The sequence below is a fragment of the Anolis carolinensis genome, chromosome 5, assembly GCF_035594765.1.
Source record: "Anolis carolinensis isolate JA03-04 chromosome 5, rAnoCar3.1.pri, whole genome shotgun sequence".
NCBI lineage: Eukaryota > Metazoa > Chordata > Lepidosauria > Squamata > Dactyloidae > Anolis > Anolis carolinensis.
Window position 1 is genome coordinate 138704155 of NC_085845.1, and position 26170 is coordinate 138730324.

At 37.7% G+C, this 26170-nt stretch overlaps 1 protein-coding gene across 10 annotated transcripts in view; it reads left to right on the forward strand.

Moving 5' to 3' along the window:
• The window catches only part of ankrd26 (ankyrin repeat domain containing 26), a 71931-nt gene that overhangs the window by 41586 nt on the left and 4175 nt on the right, over positions 1–26170 (forward strand). For 8 of the 10 annotated variants that reach the window (XM_062982379.1, XM_062982381.1, XM_062982382.1 and 5 more), the window contains 15 exons: positions 295–430; positions 2984–3197; positions 3782–3965; positions 7452–7598; positions 8574–9518; positions 10113–10265; positions 12350–12525; positions 12710–12803; positions 13266–13343; positions 16455–16589; positions 18773–18885; positions 19905–20046; positions 20192–20482; positions 20638–20873; positions 23925–24171. In XM_062982379.1, the coding sequence (XP_062838449.1) occupies positions 295–430; positions 2984–3197; positions 3782–3965; positions 7452–7598; positions 8574–9518; positions 10113–10265; positions 12350–12525; positions 12710–12803; positions 13266–13343; positions 16455–16589; positions 18773–18885; positions 19905–20046; positions 20192–20482; positions 20638–20873; positions 23925–24171 (3291 nt within the window). Of the gene's footprint in view, positions 1–294; positions 431–2983; positions 3198–3781; positions 3966–7451; positions 7599–8573; positions 9519–10112; positions 10266–12349; positions 12526–12709; positions 12804–13265; positions 13344–16454; positions 16590–18772; positions 18886–19904; positions 20047–20191; positions 20483–20637; positions 20874–23924; positions 24172–24408; positions 25424–26170 lie in introns of those variants that run through there. The other 2 variants (XM_062982383.1, XM_062982389.1) reach the window with 2 other exon arrangements.

The window sequence follows — 26170 nt, forward strand, 5'->3', positions numbered from 1 at the left end:
AGTATGAAAACTGTATTGAACCACTACGTGCTTAAAATCCTAATTACATGTTAATTTGTCTAAATCAAGTATTTATTGTTAAATTATCCAATTATAAACTATATGATTACTTAATGTTAATACTTATCAATTTATTAATCATTATTAATTCATCCCAAATAATTATTTCTTTACATTTCTTAAATCGTTCATGCCAGCGACTCTTTATACGTTGTATGGATTAGAAATTCATTAAAGATTTAAGTAACAGACACAGTGGTGTTTTACTCTGTATGATTATATGTTGTTTCACAGATCCACAGAAGAATTGGTGTTACACCTTATTTTGATGACTTAACTCAGTCTTCAGATACAGCTGCAGAGGATAATGTATTGTCTGTCACAAAAGAAGCTGTGATGTTGATGGAACAACTTAAGTTGGATAATAAAGGTGAACTTATCAGCTGTCTTTTCTAAACATTCTGATTTTGTCTGAAAGTAATATAAATAATTAGAATATATGGCTGGAATCACTTAGTAACATATGTTAATGTCATTAGTTATGCCAACATATTTTTTTCTGAATATAATATTGAATGCAGTTTTTAAAATTAGTGTTCATAATGTTGCATCAAAATTAACTATGAAAAGAGGAAAAGCCAAAGATTTCCATTGATTGATACCTTGTCCAAGCAGTACTTGCATCCTGGCCTCTTTACAAACTCTAGCATGCTATTGTATTTAAACACTCACGTGATAGCAGTAACCAAAAAAGAATTGTTAGTCAGATAGAGGAAGATATAGAATTCTCTTACCCACCTCTGTGCCCCCCAAAGAAAGTGAAGAGAAGCTACCAGAAGAAGGAAAGCTCCTCCTCCTTACTAAATATACTGTGGAAAGATAAAACACCAAGTTCCCCATCTGCCAATTTCTGGCAGGGAAATAAAACTCATTTTTGCGAGGGACTTCCTTTATGGATTTATTTGTAAGACATTTGTATTGATGCTTGGATTTAAAAAATTAGAATCATAGAATTGGAAGGGAACACAAGGGTTCAGTCCAACCTCCTGCCATACAGGAACACGCAATCAGAACACCCCTGACAGATGGCCATCCAGCCTCTGCTTTAAAGCCTCCAGAGACGGAAACTCCACCACACTCCAAGGCAACATATTCCACTGCTGAATAGCTCTTAATATCAGGAAGTTCTTCCTGATGTTTAGATGGAAACTTAAAAAAAATAATTGCTACCCATTGATACTAAAATATGGCAGTTCTTCACCTTAGTACTTAAAACATCTGATGGATGGACAAAATATTCTCAAAGTATGCATGTGGCCCCCTAAGCTTTGCTTTTGTGGCCTCTCAAGCCCCACAATCTTAGTTCTTTTTAAAAAATCCACACTGATTTCAAGACGATATTTAATCCAAAATGCAACCAAGTCAACAAAAAACAGCCACAATCGTAGCAGTTTATTCCACCCGCCCCACCAAGTTTCACACATTCCCCCAACAGAAACATTGACACACATCTGCCAAATAGGGCAACTGGAAGTAACATGGATTCACTTAGTATACCAAAATCCTAGAGATGCAGTCATGAAAATTGGCCTCAACTCTCTCCATCAGTGTCCAGCTCTGTTTAAACTTCTAGAAATTTTGACTGCTAGCTATCCATTCCTGGTGGAAACATCCAAAACATCAGAAGGGCTGCCTGATAAAAATAAGAGTGCTAAGTTTACTAAAACTATTAAGTTGAAAAACTTATTTTTTTTTGTTTAATGAATTTGCAGTTGTATGAAATGATTGCAAATAGTAGTCACATAATGTTGCATTTTATATACGTTAGAGTAAGGACTTGCCAAATGATAGCTCAGAAAACATGAAGAGCAAAGTACTGTACTGGGAAAGAAGACAAAGTGCAGTGTGGAAAGTCAGGAAAGGATGATAATAATAAGATGATAATATTTAAGTAACAGATTCTCGGAGCTCTGCATGTAGGACACTCTAGAATTCCTATTCTATACTCTTACTTTCTCTTGACTGTGATAAGTATAAGTCTTTGCACCATATTTCATTCTGGCTGCTTTGTCCCACATAGAAAATTATACATATACGTGTGTGTGTGTGTGTGTGTGTGTGTGTGTGTGCATACACCTATATATATGCATATATTTAATTAAGGTACTGTGTGCCCTTGGTATCTGCTGGGATATGGTTCCAGGACCCCCATGAATACCAAAATCCCTGGATGCTCAAGTCCCATTAAATAAATTGGTTTAGTAAAATTGCTTCCTTAATATAAAATGGCAAAATCAAAGTTTGTTTTAGGGATTTTTACAAATATATATTTTCAATTCTTAGATGGCTGAATCTATCAATGCAGAATCTATGGATTCAGTGGGCCAGCTGTATTTCTATCCTGGCCTATATCTGATGCTATCAGAGTGGCTTAGAATAAAATTGGTTTGAATCATATTTTAAGTAATTTATCAGTTAAACACCAGGCAGTTTTAAAAATTTTAATCCATAGCACATGTGCAACCTGGATATGTGTCTCTAGAGAGTGGTCTAATTGCTGCAAGTCTTTTCAGCAATCCTATTATAGGTTGAAGAAGAGTCTTTTCAGCAAACCTACGCTTTGCTTGTTGCTCCCTTTGGCATTATTGAAAAGTAGGAACAACCAGGGTGACTTCCTCTTGAGCATCTGCCCAGAATCCCCAGCCCCTTCCTCGTCAGCCTTCTCCTCTTCGAACTCCTCCTCAGAGGCAGAAGAGGAAGACACAACACTTGTGCAGCCCTACTCTAAACATTGTAGTGAATTTAACTCTGCGGGAATTCTATCTGTATTCGCCTATCAGGACTATAGATATTGTGTTGCCTTTCCAAATAAAATAGAAACCATGGTAGGGTCTTGTCAGCATTAGCCTTTGAAATAAAATACAAATATTTGCCCAATATGTTTGTAAAAGTTATATAGTACTACAACATTTTTCCAAAACAGATTCTGTAAGCATCCTAAAACTTCAAAATATTTTCCGTGAATATGAGCGCTTAATTGAACGTGAAAAGAGACGCTATACTCATATCCGTGAGAAAGTTAAAAAACTTGAGAATGAGAAAAAAGAGCAGGAGCGAATACTGGAAGAAATGAGAGACATGAAATCTGTGCTGAATCAACAGCAACTAAAATGGGAAAGTGATATCAGCAACCTCAAGTAAGAACTCTATTCTGGTACAGGATTTACTGCTTTTTTGAAAAATGAGAAAGAAGTACGGAAGGCGAAGTGATTCAGAAATGTTGACTTTGCTATTAAAATATGGAAAATGGTGTTGCACAGAAAAGAGCTGGCTGGCTACAGTAATTCGGACAAGTGATTTGAGTTGAGATAGATATAACCAAATAGTATGATTCTGTGTTTGGTTATATGGTTAGAGCTGTACAAGAGCTGTCTACTTTAAATCACTAACATCTCCACAATTACTTGCACTCAAATGAGGTTACCAGATAGCAATTTGATACCTGGTCTCTGCCAAATGTTCAGATCTTGACTATGGCGGATCTGCAGGTATCGTCTTCACCTTTCCAACTCACAAATATGTTTCATTCTCAGTGTCTGGGCTTTTTTCATAATGTGTTGGCCAAGTCATGTAGTCCATACACTGAATTGCATAGTTTACTATATGCCGTATACATATAGTTCCATATGTATAGACCATCATGCTATTATGAGCGCTTGATACAAAGATAGTGGAAGCAGTTCCAATCCATTACTGTATTTTTTAAATTGTTAAACCCCAGGTTTTCTTTGAAACAAGAGAATGAAAAGAGAATGACTGCTGAAATATTGTATGAAAAAATCCATGGACAGTCAAGGAAGAAAGAGGAGCAATACTGTAAACAAATGGAGGAAAAACAACAACTTGAGTTAATGCTGAGAAGTTCTGAAATGGAGCTGAAAACACTAAAAGATCACCTGAAACAGGTGAGACAAAATTAAAATATAGTATTTGTAGAAGGTGTGCTTCTGGATTTATAGTTGGGGCTCTCTTCCACCAAAAGTCAAAAGCATCATTTTGACTGCCTTGGGATTTGGGATTGTCCTGCACATGCCAATGGCCATGCTTTTGGAGGTTGAAGTATTTGAAAGAATTTGAGGAGCTGCTGCTAGGTAGTGGGGAAACATGCTTCTATTAGACCAACTGCATGTACCCTAGATATATCTTTCCACTGGCTATAAATAGGAAGAGGGTTTTAGAGCGCGTGTGGTGTACCAAGTGTAGTGAGCCAGACTGAACATGGCTATGTCTTTATTTAAAGGCATATGCCACAGCAATAGACGCTGCAAATAAATTTTTTACAGCCAATATTGTGTCTGCAAAGAACCGTCTGGCGGAGCTGTTCTGAGTAGTCAGAGGTTTGTTAAATCCCGTCTCCCATGATGAGGTAGGCCTCTGACAACTCAGCAGCCCGCTGTAAAGCATTTGCTCGGTTCTTTGTGGACAAAGTCGCTCTGATCCATATCGACTTAGACACCACATTAACGGCAGTCTCTGAGGATGTAATATGAGCACCAGCTTGTCCAGTTTTGATGGATTCATTTCAATTGATGCAGCCCGATGATGTGGACAAGATACTCGGAAAGGCAAGAGCAACCACATGCATCCTAGACCCCTGCCCATCCTGGCTTGTAAAGCAAGCCAGAGGGGTGTCAGGACCCAGGCTACAGAACACCAATAACCATGCGCAGAGGCCAGATTCTATCTAATATCTTTATTTAAGGAATATATAAAGTCAATAAAAACAAGTGAAGAATAAAGTTCAGAAGTAGACCTTTCAGGAAAGGTCAAATATAGTCCAGGAAAATAATGTCCAATATGAGATATTAGAGTCCAAAGTTATAATCCATTAACCAAAACACACACTTTGCCAAGCAATAGTGTGGGGAGATGACAAGGTCTTTTAGTCCATTGAAGCTTGGCAACAAGGCTGGAAAACAAACTAGATTCTTGGCGAAACAAGACTTGGTACGAGGCAAACAAGAAGCAAGAACAAGGTCCGTGGCGAGGTCCGCGGTCAAACGTGAAGCAAGGCAGGCTTGGAACTTGGTCCGGGAAACAAGGAACTGGGATTACTAAGTCCACACACGATCTCACTCCTCAAGCTGACGAGTTGACTCCGCAAGATTTCCTTCGCGGCAAAACACCTAAATAGGGTCTCGTTTCCCGCCAGAAGAACACTTTCCCTGGAGAACTAGAAGTGAAACCACTCTGTCCAGATGCATGACTCCTTAGAATTTCCCAAGGGAAGCAGACCTAATCAGCTAATTGTTTGGCTGCGATTCTGGCACTCCGGCGATTCGCCTCCCTAGCTCCTCTATCTCTATTATAATTGTCTCTCCGGGAAAACGGGGGAGAATTCTGCCCAAGGCTTGTTTGGCTGACTTCTTGAGGGCAAACATCCTCCAGGTGCAGGGGCTCCGATTCTGGCTGAACCGGTGGAAATCCCATGTTTTCCTCTTTGTCTGCCACAATAGTACTAGGAACGGGACTACAAGGCCCATGAGATATCACAAGGGGGTTTGGCAGAGTGGATGAAGGTGGTGGTTAATGCCTCCCTTCGGGAAGACAAGATTCCAGCCAGCCTAAAACAGGCTGTCATAAAACCAACGCTGGATCCACTCAATTCGACAACTTCAGGCCCATTTCAAATCTCCCCTTTTTGGGCAAGGTCCTAGAACATGTGGTTACCTCGCAACTCCAGTTATTCTTGGAAGACACGGATTATCTGGATCCGGTGCATTCTGGCTTTAGGCCGGGACACAATACCGAAACAGCCTTGGCCGCCTTAGTGGACGATCTACATGTTATCCTCCGCCTGCTCCGCCATTGAGGTCTTAGGGTCTTCGAATTGTTCTTGGTCTGGATCCTCCCCTGTGGCCACTCCTGGGAGTGCATGACTCCAGTGGTTGTGCCCTCAGGTTCATTGGAACACGCAAGCCCCCTCACCACAGCAAGGTGACAATCCATCAAGGGGAAAAAATTACTGGAAGAAAAATTACTGGAAGACCATCATCCTCGAACTACAAGGGATCGCCTAAGAAGAAGAAGGATGATCTACACTGGGAACTGGATCGGGGGGAGTGTGTCCCTGTTGATTCTGCTGGACCTCTCAGTGGCCTTCAATACCGTCGACCACAGTATCCTTCTGGGACATCTTGCGGGTATGAGCTTGGGAGGCACTGCTCTGCAGTGGCTCCATTCCTTCCTGGCAAACTGTTTCCAGAAGGTGTTGTTGGGAGACAGCCTGTGTTGGATGGGTTACACTCCCTGAAGATGCATATTCACAGCCTGGGAGTGATCCTGGATTCAACAGGTCTCAGCGGTGGCTAGGGGAACCTTAGCACAACTAAAAACTGTGTGCCAGCTGAGCCCGTACCCTATGAAGTCTGACTTGGCCATGGTGGTCCACGCTGTGGTTACATCCCACATAGATTACTGCAGTGGTGCTGCCTTTGAAAGCAGCTCGGAAGCTTCAGGTGGTCCAACGGGTGGCAGCCAGGTTGCCGGAGCGGCATACAGGGAGCATAACACTCCTCGTTATGTTAGCTCCACTGGCTGCCAATCTGTTTCCAAATTCAATTCAAAGCGCTGGCTTTAGCCTACAATGCCCTAAACAGTTCCGGCCCAGTCTACCTGTCCAAACCTATCTCCTCCTATGAACCACCTCGGAGTCTGAGATCATCTGGTGGCAGCCTGCTCTCAGTCCCACCACCTTCACTAGCACGGTTGGTGGAGACGAGAGATAGGGCCTTCTCATTGGTGGCCCCTCGGTTATGGAACTTCCTCCTAAGTGATGTCAGGTCAGCCCCCTCCTTCCTGACTTTCAGAGAGTTAAAACCTGTCTTTGGGAGCAAGCCTTCGAGAAATAGTTGTGCAGTAAGTTTACTTGAAATCGTGCAATTGACTCTGGATCAGCCTTAGACCTTGTTTTTGGAAGCTGTGTCTTAATATTGGATTGTATTTAAATATGTTTTTATGTATGCTTATTTTAATCTTAATGTAACTTTTTATGTTTTATGTTCTAGGCACTATGTAGTGCCATTTGTAAGCCGCCTTTAGTCCCCCCAGGTGTTGAGAAAGGCGGGATATAAATGCGGCAAATAATAAATAAATAAATAAATACATTTATGGTGAAGAATGCTTTTGGAAAATAAAAATGCCATGAGAGTTTAAAATACCTTATTTAAATATTTGGTTGTTTATGTAGAATATATGCCCCAACACACTTCTCTTCACCTTACACTGGTATATATGTCTGTGTATCCATTTATTTGCCAGTGCAGGACCACATTTCATATATCTAGTGAGATATGTCCTAGTCCACAAAAGTGTATGCTATTATAAAGAGACTAGCCTTTCAGGTGTATGTGGAATTTTGGTTGTTTGTTCATATCTAGATGTTGTTATAGGTTGAAGAAGAACGCAATGCTATACAGCAACAACTCTGCCAAGAACAAAAGGTCAGATTTCTGCAAGAAGGTAGTTTGAATAGCCACCTTCGGAGGCACAAAGAGTTAGAAGAAGAATTGAAAAAAGTAACAACAATGCAGTTAGAGGTATCCATTTTCTTAGTATCGAAGAGTGTGTTAAAGGTGAACACGGGTTTCTTTTAATGTCCGCAGCTCTGTAGGTTGCTTTGATTTCTGCAGTGTTACACTAGAATTTTGGGCAATTTTTAGTATATGTGTAACTATTTTTTATTCAATGAAACAAACCTACAATCAAAGACATACAGAAAGACAAATTTCATAAAACAAAAGGATCATATCCCCTGTTACAAAACACAACAGACATTTTTCTTCATATAAAACACAAATGTAACAAATTTAATATAACACAGTTGTTTCAACCACTACCATCCCACGCAACCCTGCTAAACACATCCTGCATATCAGGTAAAGGTGGGGGGGCTGACTGTATAGGTTAAGGTAAAGGTTTTCCCCTGATGTTAAGTCCAGTTGTGACCGACTCTGGGGGTTGGTGCTCATCTCCATTTCTAAACCGAAGAGCCAGTGTTGTCCGTAGACACCTCCAAGGTCATGTGGCCGGCATGACTGCATGGAGCGCCATTACCTTCCCGCCAGAGCAGTACCTATTAATCTACTCACATTGGCATGTTTTCGAGCTGCTAGGTTGGCAGAAGCTGGAGCTAACAGCGGGCGCTCACTCCACTCCCGGGATTGGAACCTGTGACCTTTCGGTCTGCAAGTTCAGCAGCTCAGTGCTTTAACACACTTCGCCACCGGGGCTCCTGCATATAGAACAATAAAAACTAATCTATGAGTCTCACACTCTCTTGCTGTTGGTTTTCATTTCTCAATTTACTCTTTCCTTGACATTTACAATATTGAGATTTAATTTCCTCATCTTTTTCTTTAATTCATTTCTGAGGACATTAGGGAAAAGGTTGGGAAATGTCAGGAAAAGAGTATACTTTGAAAGAAATATATAATACTCATAAGAGGTAAGAATTTAGTTCTTCAAGTATGAGGAAAAGTAAACACATTTATTAACTTTGCTTTTTTGTTCAGATGAGTGATAATCAAGACCAAGAAAAGAAACTGTTGCACAAAAATCAAATCCTCCAAGATGAACTTTCTGTATTAAGATTAGAGCTTGACCGCATAAGAATTCAGCATCAGGAGCAAGAAAGTAAATATTTAGAAGAAAATGAAGCTTTGAAAGAAAAAATAGAAGAACTGAAATTGAATGAAGATGCTTTGACTCAAACAGTTTTCCAATGTAATGGACAAATAAATATATCAAAAACAGAGGCTGCAATGCTAACCACCAAACTAGAACATATTAAGGAACATAAAGAAAGACTAGAAATGGAAATCAATTCATTCCATTCTCGTTTGAATTCTACTGCTCAGGAACTTGAACGGTGCCAGTTAGGAAAAAACGATGCTGAACGAGTGCTGCAACGAGAGCGGGATGAGTGGATTCGTTTAAAGGACAAACTCAATCATGATATTTGTACTCTAAGAGAAGCTAGCAATACGATGTCTCAACAGTTAAGTAAATCTGAAAGTAAAGCTAATGGTCTAGAAAATGAACTCCACCAAGTAACATACACTCTCAGAGAAAAGAGCTTGCTCTTAGAAAGTTGTCAAAGGGATTTGAACCAGGCCCAAGGCCAAGTGAAAGAACTTGAAAATGCACGACAAGCTGAAAAAGATCAAATGAACAAATACATTGTAAAACACGATTCTATGCAGGAACGATTGGCACAGCTCCAGAGTGAAAATCTTTTACTTCGACAACAGTTGGAAGATTTTCAAAATAAGAGTATTATCAAAGAAAAAGTAGTTACTGATGTCCAAGATCGATTCAATGATATTTTTAGTAAACTCAGAAGTGATACTGAAAAGCAAGTGCAGCTGATGGAAGAGAGAAATAAAGAATTAGTTACAAAATGTGATAATCAAAGAGAACAAGTTCTTAAATATGAAGCCGAAAAGGCTGATAGAGAGGTAAGTGTGATATATCCCACCAGGACATTTTAAATTTGATGAAACTATTTCTTCAGTAATAGAGCTAAGCTTGTGTCTAGACTGGACATGAAGATAATTATATTCCCTGATTCCACCTTCCCAGAAATATCATCCTTGGGTATTAACATTTTTGATTAATCACTGTAAGACTAAAGCATGTATTGATTTACAGTTAGATTCATTTTGTAGAATTAAGTATTTTGGAAAATTATTTTCTATATAACATTTGAGGAAATATGCTTGCTGTCCTTCACTTAATAGTAAACACCATACAGCAGGCATGGGCAACCTTCAGCCTTTCAGGTGTTTTGGACTTCCAACTCCCACAAATCCTAACAACTGTTAGGAATTGTGGGAATTGAAATCCAAAACACCAGGAAGGCCAAAGTTTGCCGATATCTGCCATACATTGTTGATTGTTTAAGTTGGCATTGCTCAGGAAAGAAATATATCAATTTATGTTTATATCAAACAATATTTGCAATTTAGCACTCTTGGGAGGGCCAGTGTACATTAAGAATAAAATAGCAATGTTTAATTTGTAAACTCCATATTTTTAAATTCTGTTCTCAGGGTATAATAAGACAACTACAACAAGAACTTGCAGATTCTCTTAAAAAGCAGTCCATGACAGAAGCTTCACTAGAAGTTTCAACACGTTATCGTATTGATTTAGAAGAGGATAAACAGCAATGCCAGAAGGAAATAGAGAGGATAAAATCCAAGGTATGGTTGCAACAGTTCATTTAGTCCTGGCCAATTTACAGTCTGCTTCTATACACACACACACACACGCATGTGCACGCTGTTTGGGTGAAATAATTACCGTATATACTTTTCAAGTTTTTCAGCCCTTATAATCGGGTCAAGGTCAAGGCTGGCAAGGAGCCTGCAGGATATTGCTTGCAATATGTGATCTATTTCTCTCTTCTCCCTTATCAGTGTGTTTTCTTTTGCAAAGTCTCCCTCGCTCTTAATCAAGGGAATGTTTTGAAAAGAGAAATACACCCTTGCAAGTCAGGAAGAAGAAAAAAATATATTCGTTAATTTTATGAAAGCATTTTCCCCTGAAATATTTGCTAAACTCTCCTACAGATATACAGTATAGGCATTAACCCCTTGCAAGCTTTTGCCATCTCTATGTACCTTTCTATGTGTATCTATCTATGTACATTAATTTTATATATGAATTACCCCTCATATGTTTGCAGGTCTTTGCAAATCCTTTATACATATACATAGATTCATGTACCTATATATCTGTAGCCATACATATACATTATTTTATATATGAATTTACCTTCATATGTTTACAAGTTTACAAGATATTTGGGTTTAGTAACTCAGATAATGCATGGGATAAAAGAATATCTTCTAACAAAAAGACATTTTCAAAAATTTATATTAAATTACTAGAATGGTCAATGCAAACAGAAATGGGCTAGAATGGTGAAATGGGCTAGAAACATTGGACGACCAATTAAATTAACTGAATGGGAAACTATGAATTTACCCTCATATGTTTGCAAGTCTCTGCAAATATCTATATAAAGAGAGATGTCTGGATAGATATAAATATATTCTTACCTACCTATATATAGGGCTTGCAAATATTACAGGGGGGGAAATGAACGCACAAATATATATAGACATGTCTAGATAGATATGAATATATATATATACAATAGAGTCTCACTTATCCAACATAAACAGGCCGGCAGAACGTTAGATAAGTGAATATGTTGAATAATAAGGAGGGATTAAGGAAAAGCCTATTAAACATCAAATTAGGTTATGATTTTACAAATTAAGCACCAAAATATCATGTTATACAACAAATTTGACAGAAAAAGTAGTTCAATACGCAGTAATGCTATATAGTAATTACTGTATTTACGGATTTAGCACCAAAATATCACAATGTTTTGAAATCATTGACTACAAAAATGTGTTGGATAATCCAGAACGTTGGATAAGTGAGTGTTGGATAAGTGAGACTCTACTGTATATTTGTGTGTGTTTGTATGTATATGTATATATATATATAGGGCTTGCAAATATTGTAGGGGAAATGCACACACACACACACAGAGGGGATTTGCAAACGTTTCAGGGGGAAATGCATATGTGAAATTAGTATATATAATTATAGATCTATATCTAGCTCTGCATTGTTTATATAAGCATTGAATGTTTGCCTATTACTATGTTGGAAGCTGGCCTGAGTCCCCATGGGGAGATAGGGTGGGATCCAAATGAAGTTATGATGATGATGATGATGATGATGATGATTATTATTATTATTATTATTATTATTAGGTTATTGTTGATACCATATTATTTTTGTTGCCCCTACTTTTCCACTTATAGAGCTAGTTTATTGTTTTTCTTTGAAATGCGGTAAATATTCAAAAACATTTAACCTACCGATGCCTCGATTAATGAAATTTTATTGGTATCTATTTTTATTTTGAAATTTACCCATAGCTGCTGCATTTCCCACCCTCAGCTTATACTCGAGTCAATAAGTTATCCCAGTTTTTTGTGGTAAAATTAGGTGCCTCGGCTTATATTCGGGTCGGCTTATACTCGAGTATATACGGTAGTAGCATGCCACAGAACTTCCTTATTTCCCCTTATAAATGCAAAATTGGCTAAAGTGAATAATGCTCATGGTCAGATGCTAAGTTTCATAGTCTACCAAATGTTCTTTTTCTCTTCTTCGTTTGTAATAATTTAGTTCTAATTCTATAGTCAACTGAGCAAATCCAGGTAGACATTCCTATTGCTAATATGAAGTGTTGTTACAGCTGCAAGAGTCAGAAGAACAGTATTTTCAGTCAGAAAAATGTATACATAACTTAAAAAATGCTTTGGATGCTAAGGAACACGAAGCAATTGTGGCGGCTCAGAAATTAAAAGACCTACTGGTGGCATCATCAGGTGCAAATAATGCCATAAAACAATTAGAAGAGCATGTACAGAGGTAATAAAATATTTCCCATGTCATGAAATTGTACATGTTAGCATAAGATAGAAATGGAAAATTAATGTAAAATATAAATGTATAGTACTGAATTCATGTTTTGGACATTTAACAAAAATATGTAAATTGAATACAATTTAACTATATTGTCACTGTTCTGAAACTTGGTATGTGCCTTTTTCAGACTTGAAATAGAAAATGCCAGATTGGAAGCAACAACGAACCAACAGGCCAATAGAATTGAGATACTTCAGAAAGATATGCACAGTAATGCCTCTGTAAGTCAGCCATAATATTATTGAGATAGTTGGGACGGTTGCTTAAGAAAGATTTTATGTATTTCACTTTTTTATTACCTTTTAAGACGTAAGCATTTTGGAGCAAAGTAATGTCTAGAAAACTGCTGAATAGCTCTCTTTAAACCATAACTTTTTTATTCTTATAAGCTTTTAAAATTGGTTGCAATAGACCTATTAAGGGTATATTGTCTGGTTGATTTGTATCTTCTGTTTTTAATGTATTTTAAAATTATTTTAATTCTATAGATAGTTTAATTACATTTTAAATAGCATTTATATCCTTAATGGATGTTTTATATGCCTTTTAATCTGTATTTTTAAATATTTGGTAAACTGTTTTGAATGGGAAAAAGAGAGATGTCAATGAATAAGATAACAATAAAATAATCAATTGAAAGGGATTTCTCAAACCTACTATTTCATTTGTTATTTTGGATACAGGCTCACAATAATCTTGAGGAACTGATAACTGGTTTGCAAACAGCAAAAATCAATTTGGAGGAGCAACTAAGTCAACAGGTATTTTACACATTTCTAATATATTTAAAAAATGGCACTCGGCACCTTGGAGACCATTTCCTCCGTTTTCTGATTCAGGGAGCAAGTTCCATCCTTTGTGTTGGCTACATAGAAGGAGGAAGTATCAGCAGGCTCAAGAGAAGTTGTAGATTTGTAAAAATACATAAAATTAAAACAAAATAAAACTTGAATATAAATTGCTCCCAGGAAAATGTGTAATATAACACAGGATTTGCTGGATAATAGTGAACTGAAGTAGAGGGAGGAGGAAGAGACATAGGTGTACCTGTCCCATCATAGATTGGGAGACGTTTCTTGCACTGGACAGCATCCCAATTGAAAAAGAGTTATGAAAATGAGGTGACGTTGGATATTTTAAAAAGCTGTTAATCACACAAAGTCTATAATGCACCTAGGGCTTTTGAGAATCTTTTTCATAGAATCACAGAGTTGGAAAGGTTCAAACTGCAGGATCTCCTGCTAAAGCATCCCAGTGTATTTTTGAAGATGTTCAAGTAGATCCCATCACTTTTTTAGGCAATTGGTTCCATTGCTGAACTGTTCTTACGGTCAAGGAGTTTCTTTTAATGGTGAATCAAAATCTACCTTCCTTTAACTTTTAACCATTCGACCTAGTGCTACTCTCTAGGGCAGCAAAGAGGAAATTTGTCCCCTCCTCTCTGTAAGGCACTTGAAGCATTTAAATAATTTAATCATGTTAACATTCAGTCTTCTCTTTACCAAGCTGAATGTGCCCAACACTTTCAAGCATTCTTCATATATTTCTTTCTCTATACCAACTAGCACCCTTGTTGGTGTTATCTGAATTCACTCCAACTTGTCTATTATAGTAAAGGTAAAGGTTTCTCCTGACATTAAGTCCAGTCGTGACTGACTCTGGGGTTGGTGCTCATCTCTATTTCTAAGCTGAAGAGCCGGCGTTGTCCGTAGACATCTCCAGGTCATGTGGCTGGCATGACTGCATGGAGCGCCGTTACCTTCCCGCCAGAGCAGTTCCTATTGATCTACTCACATTTGCATGTTTTCGAACTGCTAGGTTGGCAGGAGCTGGGGCTAACAGCAAGCGCTCATTCCACTCCCTGGGAATTTGAACCTGGGACCTTTTGGTCTGCAAGTTCAGCAGCTCAGTGCTTTAACACACTGTGCCACCAGGGGCCCCCTGCTTGTCTATTATATCATCCTGAAAATGAGGCATCCAAAAATGAAAGTTGGACTTCAGACAAAGTCTGGCCCGTGCAGACTATAGTGGGACTATTACTATGCTTCTATTAATGCAAGTATGTAGTACTGGGCTATGTATCCTTTATCCTATACCTGTGCGTTTGGTTTTTGTGCTATAAATGCAGAATTTTGCATTTGTTTTTATTGAATTTCATTTTATTAAGTTCTGCCCAGTTTTCTAGTTTGTAAAGGTTTGTTTTGGATTCTGTTCTAACCTTTATGTGTGTTACCCAGTTCTTCTAGTTTTGTACCATCTGCAAACATGATAAGGATTCACTCCACCCTATCATCTAGGTAATTGATAAAAATGTTGAAGGGCGATGGCCCTCGGACAAAACCAGACCATTCAATTGAGACTTCCTTCGAGTTTGAACCACAACCATTGATAACTTTTCAGGATGATTTTCCAACTACTTATGGATCCATCTATTCTGTATTTAATTAGTTTGCTAATTAAAATATTGTGAAGGACCTTATCAAATCTTTTACTGAGATTCAGATAAATGCCACCCACAATATTCCCACCATCTACTAAACTAGTGACCTGATTTAAAAAATTACAGTAGAGTCTCACTTATCCAACACTCGCTTATCCAACGTTCTGGATTATCCAACACATTTTTGTAGTCAATGATTTCAATCTATCATGATATTTTGGTGCTAAATTCATAAATACAGTAATTACTACATAGCATTACTGAGTATTGAACTACTTTTTCTGCCAAATTTGTTGTCTAACATGATGTTTTGGTGCTTAATTTGTAAAATCATAACCTAATTTGATATTTAATAGGCTTTTCCTTAATGCCTCCTTATTATCCAACATATTCGCTTATCCAACATTCTGCCGGCCCGTTTATGTTGGATAAGTGAGACTCTACTGTAATTAGTTTGGCGGGATTTGTTGTTGACAAGTTCATGCTGGCTCCTACTACATTGTCAAGATACTTTCAGACAGATTCCTGTATAATGCAGTATAATATTTTTCCTGGAGTTAAACATCAGGCTGTCTGGTTTATAGTTTCCTGGATTTCCTTTTTTGAAGAGAGGCAGAACATTGCTCCTCTCTGGTCCACTGACATTCTTACTGGGCAGAGGTCCCACAAAAGCATTCCAAAGGGTATATGAAGCCAATGGGAAAGGTTGTAAATTAAGTAGCTGCACACTCTTACCTTCATGAATCTTTCCAATTGTAGTCTCTTCCCAAATATTAAAGGTTTTATCACATATATATTACAGCTTATAATTACTATATGAATATTTCATTATATAATTTAGCCCTCATTATTCTTAATTATTTTTGTATTGGTTGCATTTGTATCCTGCCTTTCTCCGTGTACAGAATGCACAAGTGACAGTTTTCTATTCTGTTTGGTCAGAGTCTTCTAGCATGAGGAATTGTTGACTATTATCTGTCTATGAATGTGTTTGTTTTCATTGCTTATTTCTTGGCTGCCTAAAAAACGAATTGTCTTTGTGGCATACAATCATTATATAGTACCGCACAGCGTGTAACAAAAATGAAATAGAATCATATATAGAGCCCAGCATAGTCAAGAGCTTACCAGTCAATAAATAAAAAAACCTTCAAAGTGTTGTAGTGGTTAAAACAGATTTTGGAAGACCAGGGAGAACATGCCTTTAAAGCAGGCATGGGCAAGCTCCGGCCCTACAGGTGTTTTGGACTTTAACTCCCACCATTCATAACAGCAGGTAGGCTGTTGGGAATTGTGGAAGTTACAGTCCAAAACACCTGGAGGGCTGAAGTTTGCCCATGCCTGCTATAAAGATACATGCTATCTATTTCTTTGGGAGGGGGGGGGGGCTTTCTGTTTTGTTTTGCTTCTAACCGAAAGGCAATTTCTTTAGGTACAGAAACAAACTATGCTCTCAGCAACTGCACAAGATACTCATAATTTGTGGGAAGAGGAGCTAAAGTCAAGATCAAAACTTGGGCTTCGCCTTTCTGAGCTTGACAGGGAAAAGGCAGAGCTAACAGCTCAGGTAAGCCTAGTGGGAGTGCAATATGTTTGCCAAATGGAGGACATGCTTCTATCTTTCCTTTTCAGTCCTTAGTCATGTGCTGTGGCAGTGACATCCATTTGTTTTCTTCTACTACGGTAGTGGTTCTGAGTATACTCTGGAACCAGATGAGTTTTATAAATAAAAAGTTTTAAAAGCAAACCAAGTCTAGGATGTTAGAGTTAAATTACTTGTGTCTTTCTCACTTATCCTTGCTAATGTCTTGTTCAATATGTTGTCTTGGAGCAAGTGGAGCAGGGATGGCTAATTATTTTACATAGGAATCAAAGTGGTTCTTACTGTACTCCTTTCTAATATCCCACAAAGATTTTTAAAAACTCTCCTGTTACTAGACAAATTGATGAAATAGCAGCCCTGACATCTAAACTTGGGTTAGCCAGTTTTGGAGATTTCTGTTCACATACTGAAGAAATATTTTCAGACATTATGAACAAAAGAATACCGTATATACTAGAAGATAAGCCGAGTTTTTCAGCTCTTATTTATGAGCTGAAAAAGCCTCCCCCGGCTTATAATCGGATCAAGATCAAGGCCGGCAACGGAGCCTGCAGGCTATTGCTTGCAATATGTGATCTATTTCTCTCTTCTCCTTCCTTATCAGTGTGTTTAGTTTTGCAAAGCCTCCCTCGCTCTTAAGCAAGGGAATGTTTTGATACCCTTGCAAGTCAGGAAGAAGAAAAAAATATATTCATTAATCTTATGAAAGCATTTTCCCCTGAAATATTTGTTAAACTCTCCTACAGGTATATAGTATAAGGATTAACCCCTTGCAAGCTTTTGCAATCTCTATGTACCTTTATATTTGTATCTATCTATATACATGAATTTTATATATGAATTTTCCCCTCATATGTTTGCAGGTCTTTGCAAATCCTTTATACATATAGATCCATGTACCTGTGTATCTGTAGCCATACATATACATTATTTTTATATATGAATTTACCCTCATGTGTTTGCAACTCTCTGCAAATATCTATATAAAGAGAGATGTCTGGATAGATATGAATATATTCTTACCTACCTACATATAGGACTTGGAAATATTACAGGGGGGAAATGAACACACAAATTTATATAGACATGTCTAGATAGATATGAATATAGCTTGCAAATATTGTAGGGAAAATACACACACGCACACACACACACAGGGATTTGAAAATGTTTCAGGGGGAAATGCATATGTGAAATTAGTATATATAATTATAGATCTATATCTAGCTCTGCATTGTTTATATAAGCTTTGAATGTTTGCCTGTTAACTATGTTGGAAGCCGGCCTGAGTCCCCATGGGGAGATAGGGTGGAATCCAAATGAAGTTTTTATTATTATTATTATTATTATTATTATTATTATTATTATTATTATTATTATTAGGTTATTGTTGATACCATATTGTTTTTGTTGCTCCTACTTTTCCACTTATAGAGCTAGTTTATTGTTTTTCTTTGAAATACGGTAAATATTCAAAGACATTTAACCTACTGATGCCTTGATTAATGAAATTTCACTGGCATCTATTTTTATTTTGAAATTTACCCATAACTGCTGCATTTCCCACCTTCAGCTTATACTCGAGTCAATAAGTTATCCCAGTTTTTTGTGATAAAATTAGGTGCCTCGGCTTATATTCGGGCCGGCTTATACTCGAGTATATATGGTATGTCTTAGAAATGTAGATCTAGACCAGGATAGTTACTTACAATCAAGGTGATATCAGTCTGTGTAATATACTTGTTTACATTAAATAATGTATAGCTTGTAAAATAAAGTTTTAAAATGACTCTTGAGATCAGGAGTTGAATCCTCACTCAGCCATGTCATCCACTGGGTGACCCTGGGCAAGCAACTCTCTCAGAAGAAGGCAAAGGCACTCCACTATGAACAAATCTTGCCAATGAACCACCATGATAGGGTTTCTGTGGGGTGAAGGCACACAACAAGTTTGTAAAACCTGGAGAAAAAAAAGAATTTCCACAAGTAGAGGATCATATCTGGATTTTATGTCCCTTTTGTCACATAACACTCAAGTGTGACACATAAAAAATCCATCTGTCCAGGAACTGTGTATTCAATTGATGTATTTTAAACGTTGATAGTTAACATACGTTTCTGTGTAAAACTTCTTATTTTTGTATCAGTTGGAGAATGAAAGGAAAAAAGTGAAGAAGATAGTAGAGTTAAAACATTCAGTGGATATACGACTAGATCAAGAAATGAAGAGAAACAGTGAATTACAAAAAGAATGCCATGGGTAAGGAGAATTTACATGTCCAAATGTTAGTAAGTAGTTCACTTTATAGAAATGTGTTTTTATTTTTCTCCAGTTATTCTAAATGCTTGATATGGTATAAAATCTACGGAATACATTTGCAATATAATACAATAATAAGACAACCCAGCTGCCATTTTTAACTAGACTTGTTGAATCAATCATGATTTATACAGGTGTTGACTTGCCATTCAACAGCTGATTAAGTGTATTTACTTTCACCAGAATCAGTAATGAAGGAAAAAAAGGTGTAAAAAATAAGTTTTCAGACTACGTATATCTGAATCTTACTGAAGTTTCCGCCTGTCAAACTGCACATGTTTTAGAGAATGGGTTTCCATTACTGAAAAGGCTTACTGGTCTCTATTTTAGATATATTTAGCATTGTCATATTGAAAATAGTTATGCATATAAAATCCAAGTCCATGGCATCTTATACTCTTGGCCTGGCTTTTAAGACACAGTATCCTCTTAACTGTAGTAGAATGATGCAACACAAGGATGCTGTTATTTCTGGAGAAATAATACCCCCATACATTGACTTCAGGTCTCTTGTCAACAAGCAGGTGAAGGAATAGGAAGGAGGCATCACCAGAAATGATAGGAACTGGAGAACTTGATTTATTACTTGTAATCTGTGGAGTTTATTGTCATTGACAAAGGATAGAATTAATACTGTAGTTATCTGTAATTTATTTAATATTCAAATGAATTTGTACTTATTCATTAATTAGCATATTTATGAAATAAATTAATGCTTGATATGCTTGATAAATTAAGTCTATTGGCATTTTTTAAAATTCATGTATTCATGATTTAGTAAATATTCCCTGAAAGGAACCACCTGGTCTACATTTTCCTGTTTGTTCAATCATAGTAAATGTTTTTATGTGTTGAGTAAAAAAGAAAATCTGTACCGAATATTTCAGCCATTAAAATACTGTCTTAATCCAAGTTTTCTCATCAGTGTTACCTTTACTTTTCTAATGTTTACTTTACAGGATTAGAAAACTTCTGAAAATAACTAAAAAGAAACTAAAGGAGTATGACAATACAGAGAGTTCATCTCAGTCTAACTTCCATGGAGACATAAAAAAGCGATATTCAGACATTGACATAGAAGTTGAAAAGTTGAGAACAAAGGTACCTTTATGGTCAAGCTTTTCTATTAATTCTACTAATCTATTAATTCAGTTCCTATTTCCTTGTAAAACTGAAAACAGAAATGTAATTTCTCTTTGTAAGAAATAAAGGCCTGTTTTCAATTCAGTATTTCTCCTTTGTTCAGGTAGATGAACTTTCTCGCAACTTGGAATCTGAATCAAAAAGATGCACTCAGTTGGAATCTAGAAATCATGAATTACATGAGCACTTGTCTTCTATGAAGATACTTCATAAAAATTATGAGAAATTGGAGAAAAGCAAACAGCAGCTAGAAGAAGAAGTTGCTAATCTCAAACACCACATACAGGGTAATGCGATAGACTACAACAAAATGGAACAATACAAGAAAGACACTGAAGAGCGAGCTAGACAAGATGTAAGGCAAAAACTAGAAGAAGTCAATTTGTTTTTGCAGGTAAACATTAATTCAGTCAAAACTTCTGGTAACTGTTATACATCAGATCACTTTAATAATTATTAAGCTTTGTTATCCTACTGTAGCATTTTTAATAGCATGAGGAAGAAACCTCCTCCTTCTAAATGTAGTAACATACTTTTTTTGTATCATAGACACAGGCAGCCTCACAAGAAACCTTGGAACAAATACGAACCACCAATTATTCTTCCTTGAAAAATCAGCTGGAAAACAGAATTAGAGATTTAGAGTCTGAGCTGACAAAACTTAAAAACAGTCAGCAAGACAGTGGGTTACAGAAACACTCAATACACACAGAACTGGAAAGATATAAGGAGCTATACTCAGAAGAACTAAAAATGAGAAAGTCTTTAAGAAGCAAATTGGACCGGTAAGATTAAGAGGTCTTCTGTCAATCCTACCTGTTGCCTTTTTCTGCACTTTTTTTAACACTGGTTAGTTAATATATAGCACAAAAAGGAAATAAATATTTACCGTATAATTTGAATGACATTAGGAAAACATGTTTACAGCAAAACATGTGATATAATAATTTCAAAACTTAATTCTGTGGGTGTTGTAAGTATTATATGTCGTCTCAGATGCTGGTAGCAGAGCATCCACACAGTTGCCTGCAGAAATATAATAATTTTTCTTTTATATTTTTTAACCTGACCCAAGGCAGAACAGCTAGTGAATACCTAAGATTTAAGAGGCATAGTATAAAAGAATGAGCAAAGCAGGAAGTCTAATTATAACAGATTTTCTTTTAAAAATAGTAGCTGCCACCAACCTAAAATGTCTTTAGGATTTTTGTTGTTAAATGTGTCTGAGGCAAACTTCTCCCATTCCCTGCCCACACTGTTTCTACCCCTGGCTCCCAAACTGATGTTCACTATGAGGCTTTTCTGTGGTGTTTTATTGTTGTATTGCTGGAACTTTTATAAAGGCTTCTTGATGGAAAATATACACTGTGGAGGCTCTTGAAAGGTGAAAATAGAATAAAAATTTATTTTCTTAAAAACCGGCAAATTATTACTTCAGAGAGGTACATTAGCATAAACGGTTACAGGCGTTCTTCAGCTTAACTTAGTTGTATGTTTCAGAATTACTTCACTTAGTTTCAAACAGTTCCAACCAACCAATCTATCTATTGGTCACAAAAAAACCTTGCTCTATTTTCTGAGAATAGACACAAGTTCCCCTGGGTTGTTAATTAACTCTAACCTAGAGTCCTTCTATTAACCAGCTCAGTAGTGAGAATCAATCCCTTGAGTTATCTCCCTCAAGAGATCCAAACTGCCTGACCTAGCCTGTCAGTTTCCACAGCTTTCAGAGCAGAAACAGCAGATGCCTCCCAGGGGCAGAGCCAGCGCTGGGCCCGCCCTCTGGGAAGGGGCCTGGCCAATGAGGGCCAAGGCCACCCCACCCGTCATTGGCCAGCGGGGGCTGGCGGCGGGAAAGCTTCCCGCCGCCCCCAGGAGGCTTCTGGGAAGAAGAAGCCCCTGGATCGCCGCCATGATGGGCGCGTGGGGCGCCCTGCCCTGCAACAGGCACATCCCGGTGAGTCGGGCCATGCATTTTCTCTCTCACACACACACTCCAAACTCCCAAAACCGAACTGCTCTCTTCAAACCCTAAAACAGAACTCCCTTCTTCAAACCTCAAAACACAACTGCATGGAGCTCTTTTTTTTCTTCCTGTACTCTAAGACTTGGCTCCTCCCATCTGCTCTGGTTGGCCAATCATAGGAGTCTCTCTCTAAGCTCCTCCCTCTTTCTAACCACACTCAAGATGGCTGCCTGGCATTCCTCAACAAAGTGGAGGCTTGCCCCACTCACTGTTTCCCAGGCTTCATTCCAGGCCTAATAGGTAAGGTTCACTACACAGACTCTTTAACATGTCAATTACAGAAGAAAACAATGTCTTTTGCTGGTGGTGACTTAAGATATAAGAGACAGGCTATAGCATATCACTTAAAGGACAAAGTGAAAAGGGAAAATTGGGTGGGATGAGTGCGTCCCTTGTTCTCTGAATGTTCTGTCTGTTCTTACCAAATCGTGTGGGTGAGGGTGGAGGCTGAAATATGCATACTGTGAAGTCTGCATTTTCCTCAATTGAGTCCTTCATTTGAGTCCAAGGTGTGTTTTTAAAAAATTACTACCTAATCAAAGTGCTTCCTTCAATCTTAATTATAAACTTCCTGGCAAGAAATAACCTGTGAAAAGTGTGAATTGCCACTGCTTCTATTCTGCATGGTAGGGGCCCAAGAGAGGAAATTTATATATTCATGTACAAGTCAACCTCGTATGTAAATGGATGGCAGGTTATGGGGCCAAAATTATGTATTTTGATATTAATAATGGGTAAGTCAAGGAGCATTCCACAGAGGGGAGAGCCTCAACTTCCACCCAGGTATTTAAAAAGACCATAAGTGGTGCGGTGGCAGAGAGATTATATGTGATTGTTACATCTTTTAGGTGCCCTCTCTTGCCTTTCACCACTCTGCTCAGAGATGTGTCCTTTTTTGATAAAGAATTAAGGTACACTACCTACAATGACCCATGGATAAGCCAACAAAAATTTTGGGGGTCAATATTTTGACTAAAATTTCTACATGACCCACCATTTCTGAAAGGAACTGCTCAGGTTTAGAATATGGTGAGCATGAAGATATTTTATCCCGCCCCAGAACACAACAATTTGTCCTCGTAATAGAACATACAGAATACTGAATCATTTATCACGCTTTCCATTAACTGTTGAGGGATCCTCTTAAATTTTTCCATATACTGTAATACTGAACTTGGTAGTCTTGTGTGTATCAGTTGGACAGGAGAAAAATAGGACTGCCCACAAGCTGATGCATTCTGCATAAATGTAGTTTTTCTAAATATTTAGAAAAACAATGGGGGATTGCTTTTAGATTATGTATTCTGTAAGGTTAGAAAAAGCAGCCTGTTCATGATGACTGTTCTCTGAATCACAGGAAAGTATTCTATCACAAAATGTCAGTTCCTGTGGTATATGGGGAGATTTCACACAGAGAAAAGGACAGCTTTTTCCCGTTTTCACTCTTTGGGAACCTTCCTTCCACATAACATTGCAGTAAAATAATACAATTTGAGATTGGTAGTCAGCCAAGCAGTCCTAATACTAAACCCTTAGCTTTGTATAACAGTATAAGAAAATTGCAGTACGTGGAGAAAGGGGGGGAGGGGGGGGGGACACAGTTTTTTAGCTTTGCCCTGCCCTGATCTGGGAATCAAAATGAAGTACAAGACGATTCTTGGCTTATTGGAACCCTGCACAGCAGTATCTCTGTGAGGAACTGGAGATACAACACAAAATATATCTCACTTGTTAAAAAGTTGAATGTATACCAATTCTTTTTTTGGTCATATGTCTGTTAACCGTTCACTTGCTGTTAAATGTTTCACAGATCTAGTGAGAAATTGGCAGAAGCCAATGCCAAACTCTTTTATGAGCGCAACAGGAGCAGATCTCTACTTGCCAACAGCTTTTTAGGTGGAAGCCTTTCGACAAGCCCTGTCTTGGAAACGGTTCAGTTTGGAAATCTTGGCTGCAATTTAGCATTTACTAGACCTCTTAGTCTTGAAGGAGAATTCATGAACCCAACCGGAAGTCCGTTAGCTTCAAAAAACAGAATGGAGGCTTACTTGGAAAAGGTTAGTAATCCCCAGTGTCATTATAAGATTTCTTTTAATGCTATGATATCAGGTCATGTTCACCTGAACAGCTGTATCAGTTTAAACAATATGCTAAGTCCTTAAATGTGTAGCTCCCTATGCTGCCCTGTAAGATACAAAACAAAAGGAAAAATGAAAAGATTCCTCCTCCTCTAGTTTCCTTCCTCTCTGGATGCTCCCTAACTCAGCTTTTTCCATTTCTCATCACATGGGCAGGTGTTTTTTCCTCTCATCGCAGCATCATGAAGTGCCTATGTCAAGAGTTAAAAAAAAAATTGTGCAATTGCAGAATGTTAAAGTTTCAAAACATTTTTAAAAAGAAGACCGATGTTCAAAGAGCAGTGGTGGCAGAAGGAGCATCGAGGGGCAAGAAATGGCCACCCACATGTACATCCACAATGAAACGTCAGAATACAGATCCACCATTTCCCATCCCACAGAAAAATGCCCATTTCTAAGTTCAGTGAGACTAGAGGAGTAGATTCCATCCTGCTTCTACATGCTGCAAAACCAGAGTCCCACCGGCAACCCACAAAATGAGTCGCGCGTCATTTGATGGGATCTATGGAATTCCATCTCTTAAATGTGTAGAAACGGAGGAAACCTCTGATGAGGTCCCATGGAGCATTTTTGGAAATAAATACGTTTCAAGAATGTCAAGCTTCAGTTACTAGGAACAGATCATAAATGTTGAATAGCTTGTCCAAATAACTTGTGTTACTTTTAGATTTTCTAATTATAAATATTGTCTTTGTTTCGATATTTAATTGGTGATATACCCAATTTGAAACTTCTATTTTTTGATACAAAGTGATGCCTGGACTGGATTTATAGTCTTCCCCCTCTAAAAAAGTTTGTTTCTCAATATTAGTTTGCAATTTAAATAGATGGAACATATGATAATTCTCTGTTAGTGGTGAAGGAGCCATCCAGTATGCAGGCCTACACAACTTGTGGCCCTTCATGTGTTTGGAACTCCAGCTCCCAGAAATCCTAGTCAGTTTGTCCAGTAGTCAGGAATTCTGGGAGCTGAAGTCCAAAACACCTGGAAGGCACACATACATATTGTGCACGCTCACAGTATGGGTTAGCAAAGGATCATGGGGTTTAAGGTTTCCACAGAGAGCTCTACCTCCTCACTTGCCGTACAAGGTCAGAATCATTTTCATTTTTCTTCCACAGGCTGGTATTCTTGTTTTTCTTTTCTATATATTAAACTTTTAAAATCTTATTCCTCTTGCTGCTTCTTACATCAGTTTCAGTTGTCTTTCCTTACCCCGTTCCACTCTTCAATCTGTTTTTGATTGTTTTCTCACTCCCTCTGCTTCCATTTGTATTTTCATCTCTTTTGTTTATTGAACCATGCAAATAGAAATTATTTCTTAACACCTGGCTGCCAATTAATGAATTGTGAGACTAATTATAGAGCTCCGTTTTATTTTTTTTACCACCTCATGTTACAGTACTGCTGTCATTAGACTGAAAATCTGTTAGCCTTAAAATTATAACTTAAGAATGCCGTTTACCTTAGAATGTCATTTTAGAAGAACTGGTAGCTGGGGTGGTGGTGAATCTTTCTAATTATTCGTCTAAACCTTAAACAACCAAAGCTGAATCTATTTGAGGAGTAGCTTTCAACACCTAGAATGGGCTTTTAAAAATCTGAACTACCACTGACAACCATCACCTGTCACTAGTTAATATAACAAGGAAAACAAAACAAAAATGTTTTCATGTCCTCTACAAAACTTGCTTGAAAATTAGTATGGTGACCTTTATGGGACACGGAAACGTACATTTGTTTTTCAGCCATCTACATTAGAGTGTTATCCTTCTTAAGAATCAGGACAATTAGTGAATGTTCCAAGTGAAGGAGCAATTCCAGTTTCCCAAATTTTCCCACTTTTCTTGTGCTTGCAGTGTTAATAGGCGGAGTAGTACATTTCCAAGAAATGTTCAATATTTACAAAATCATAAG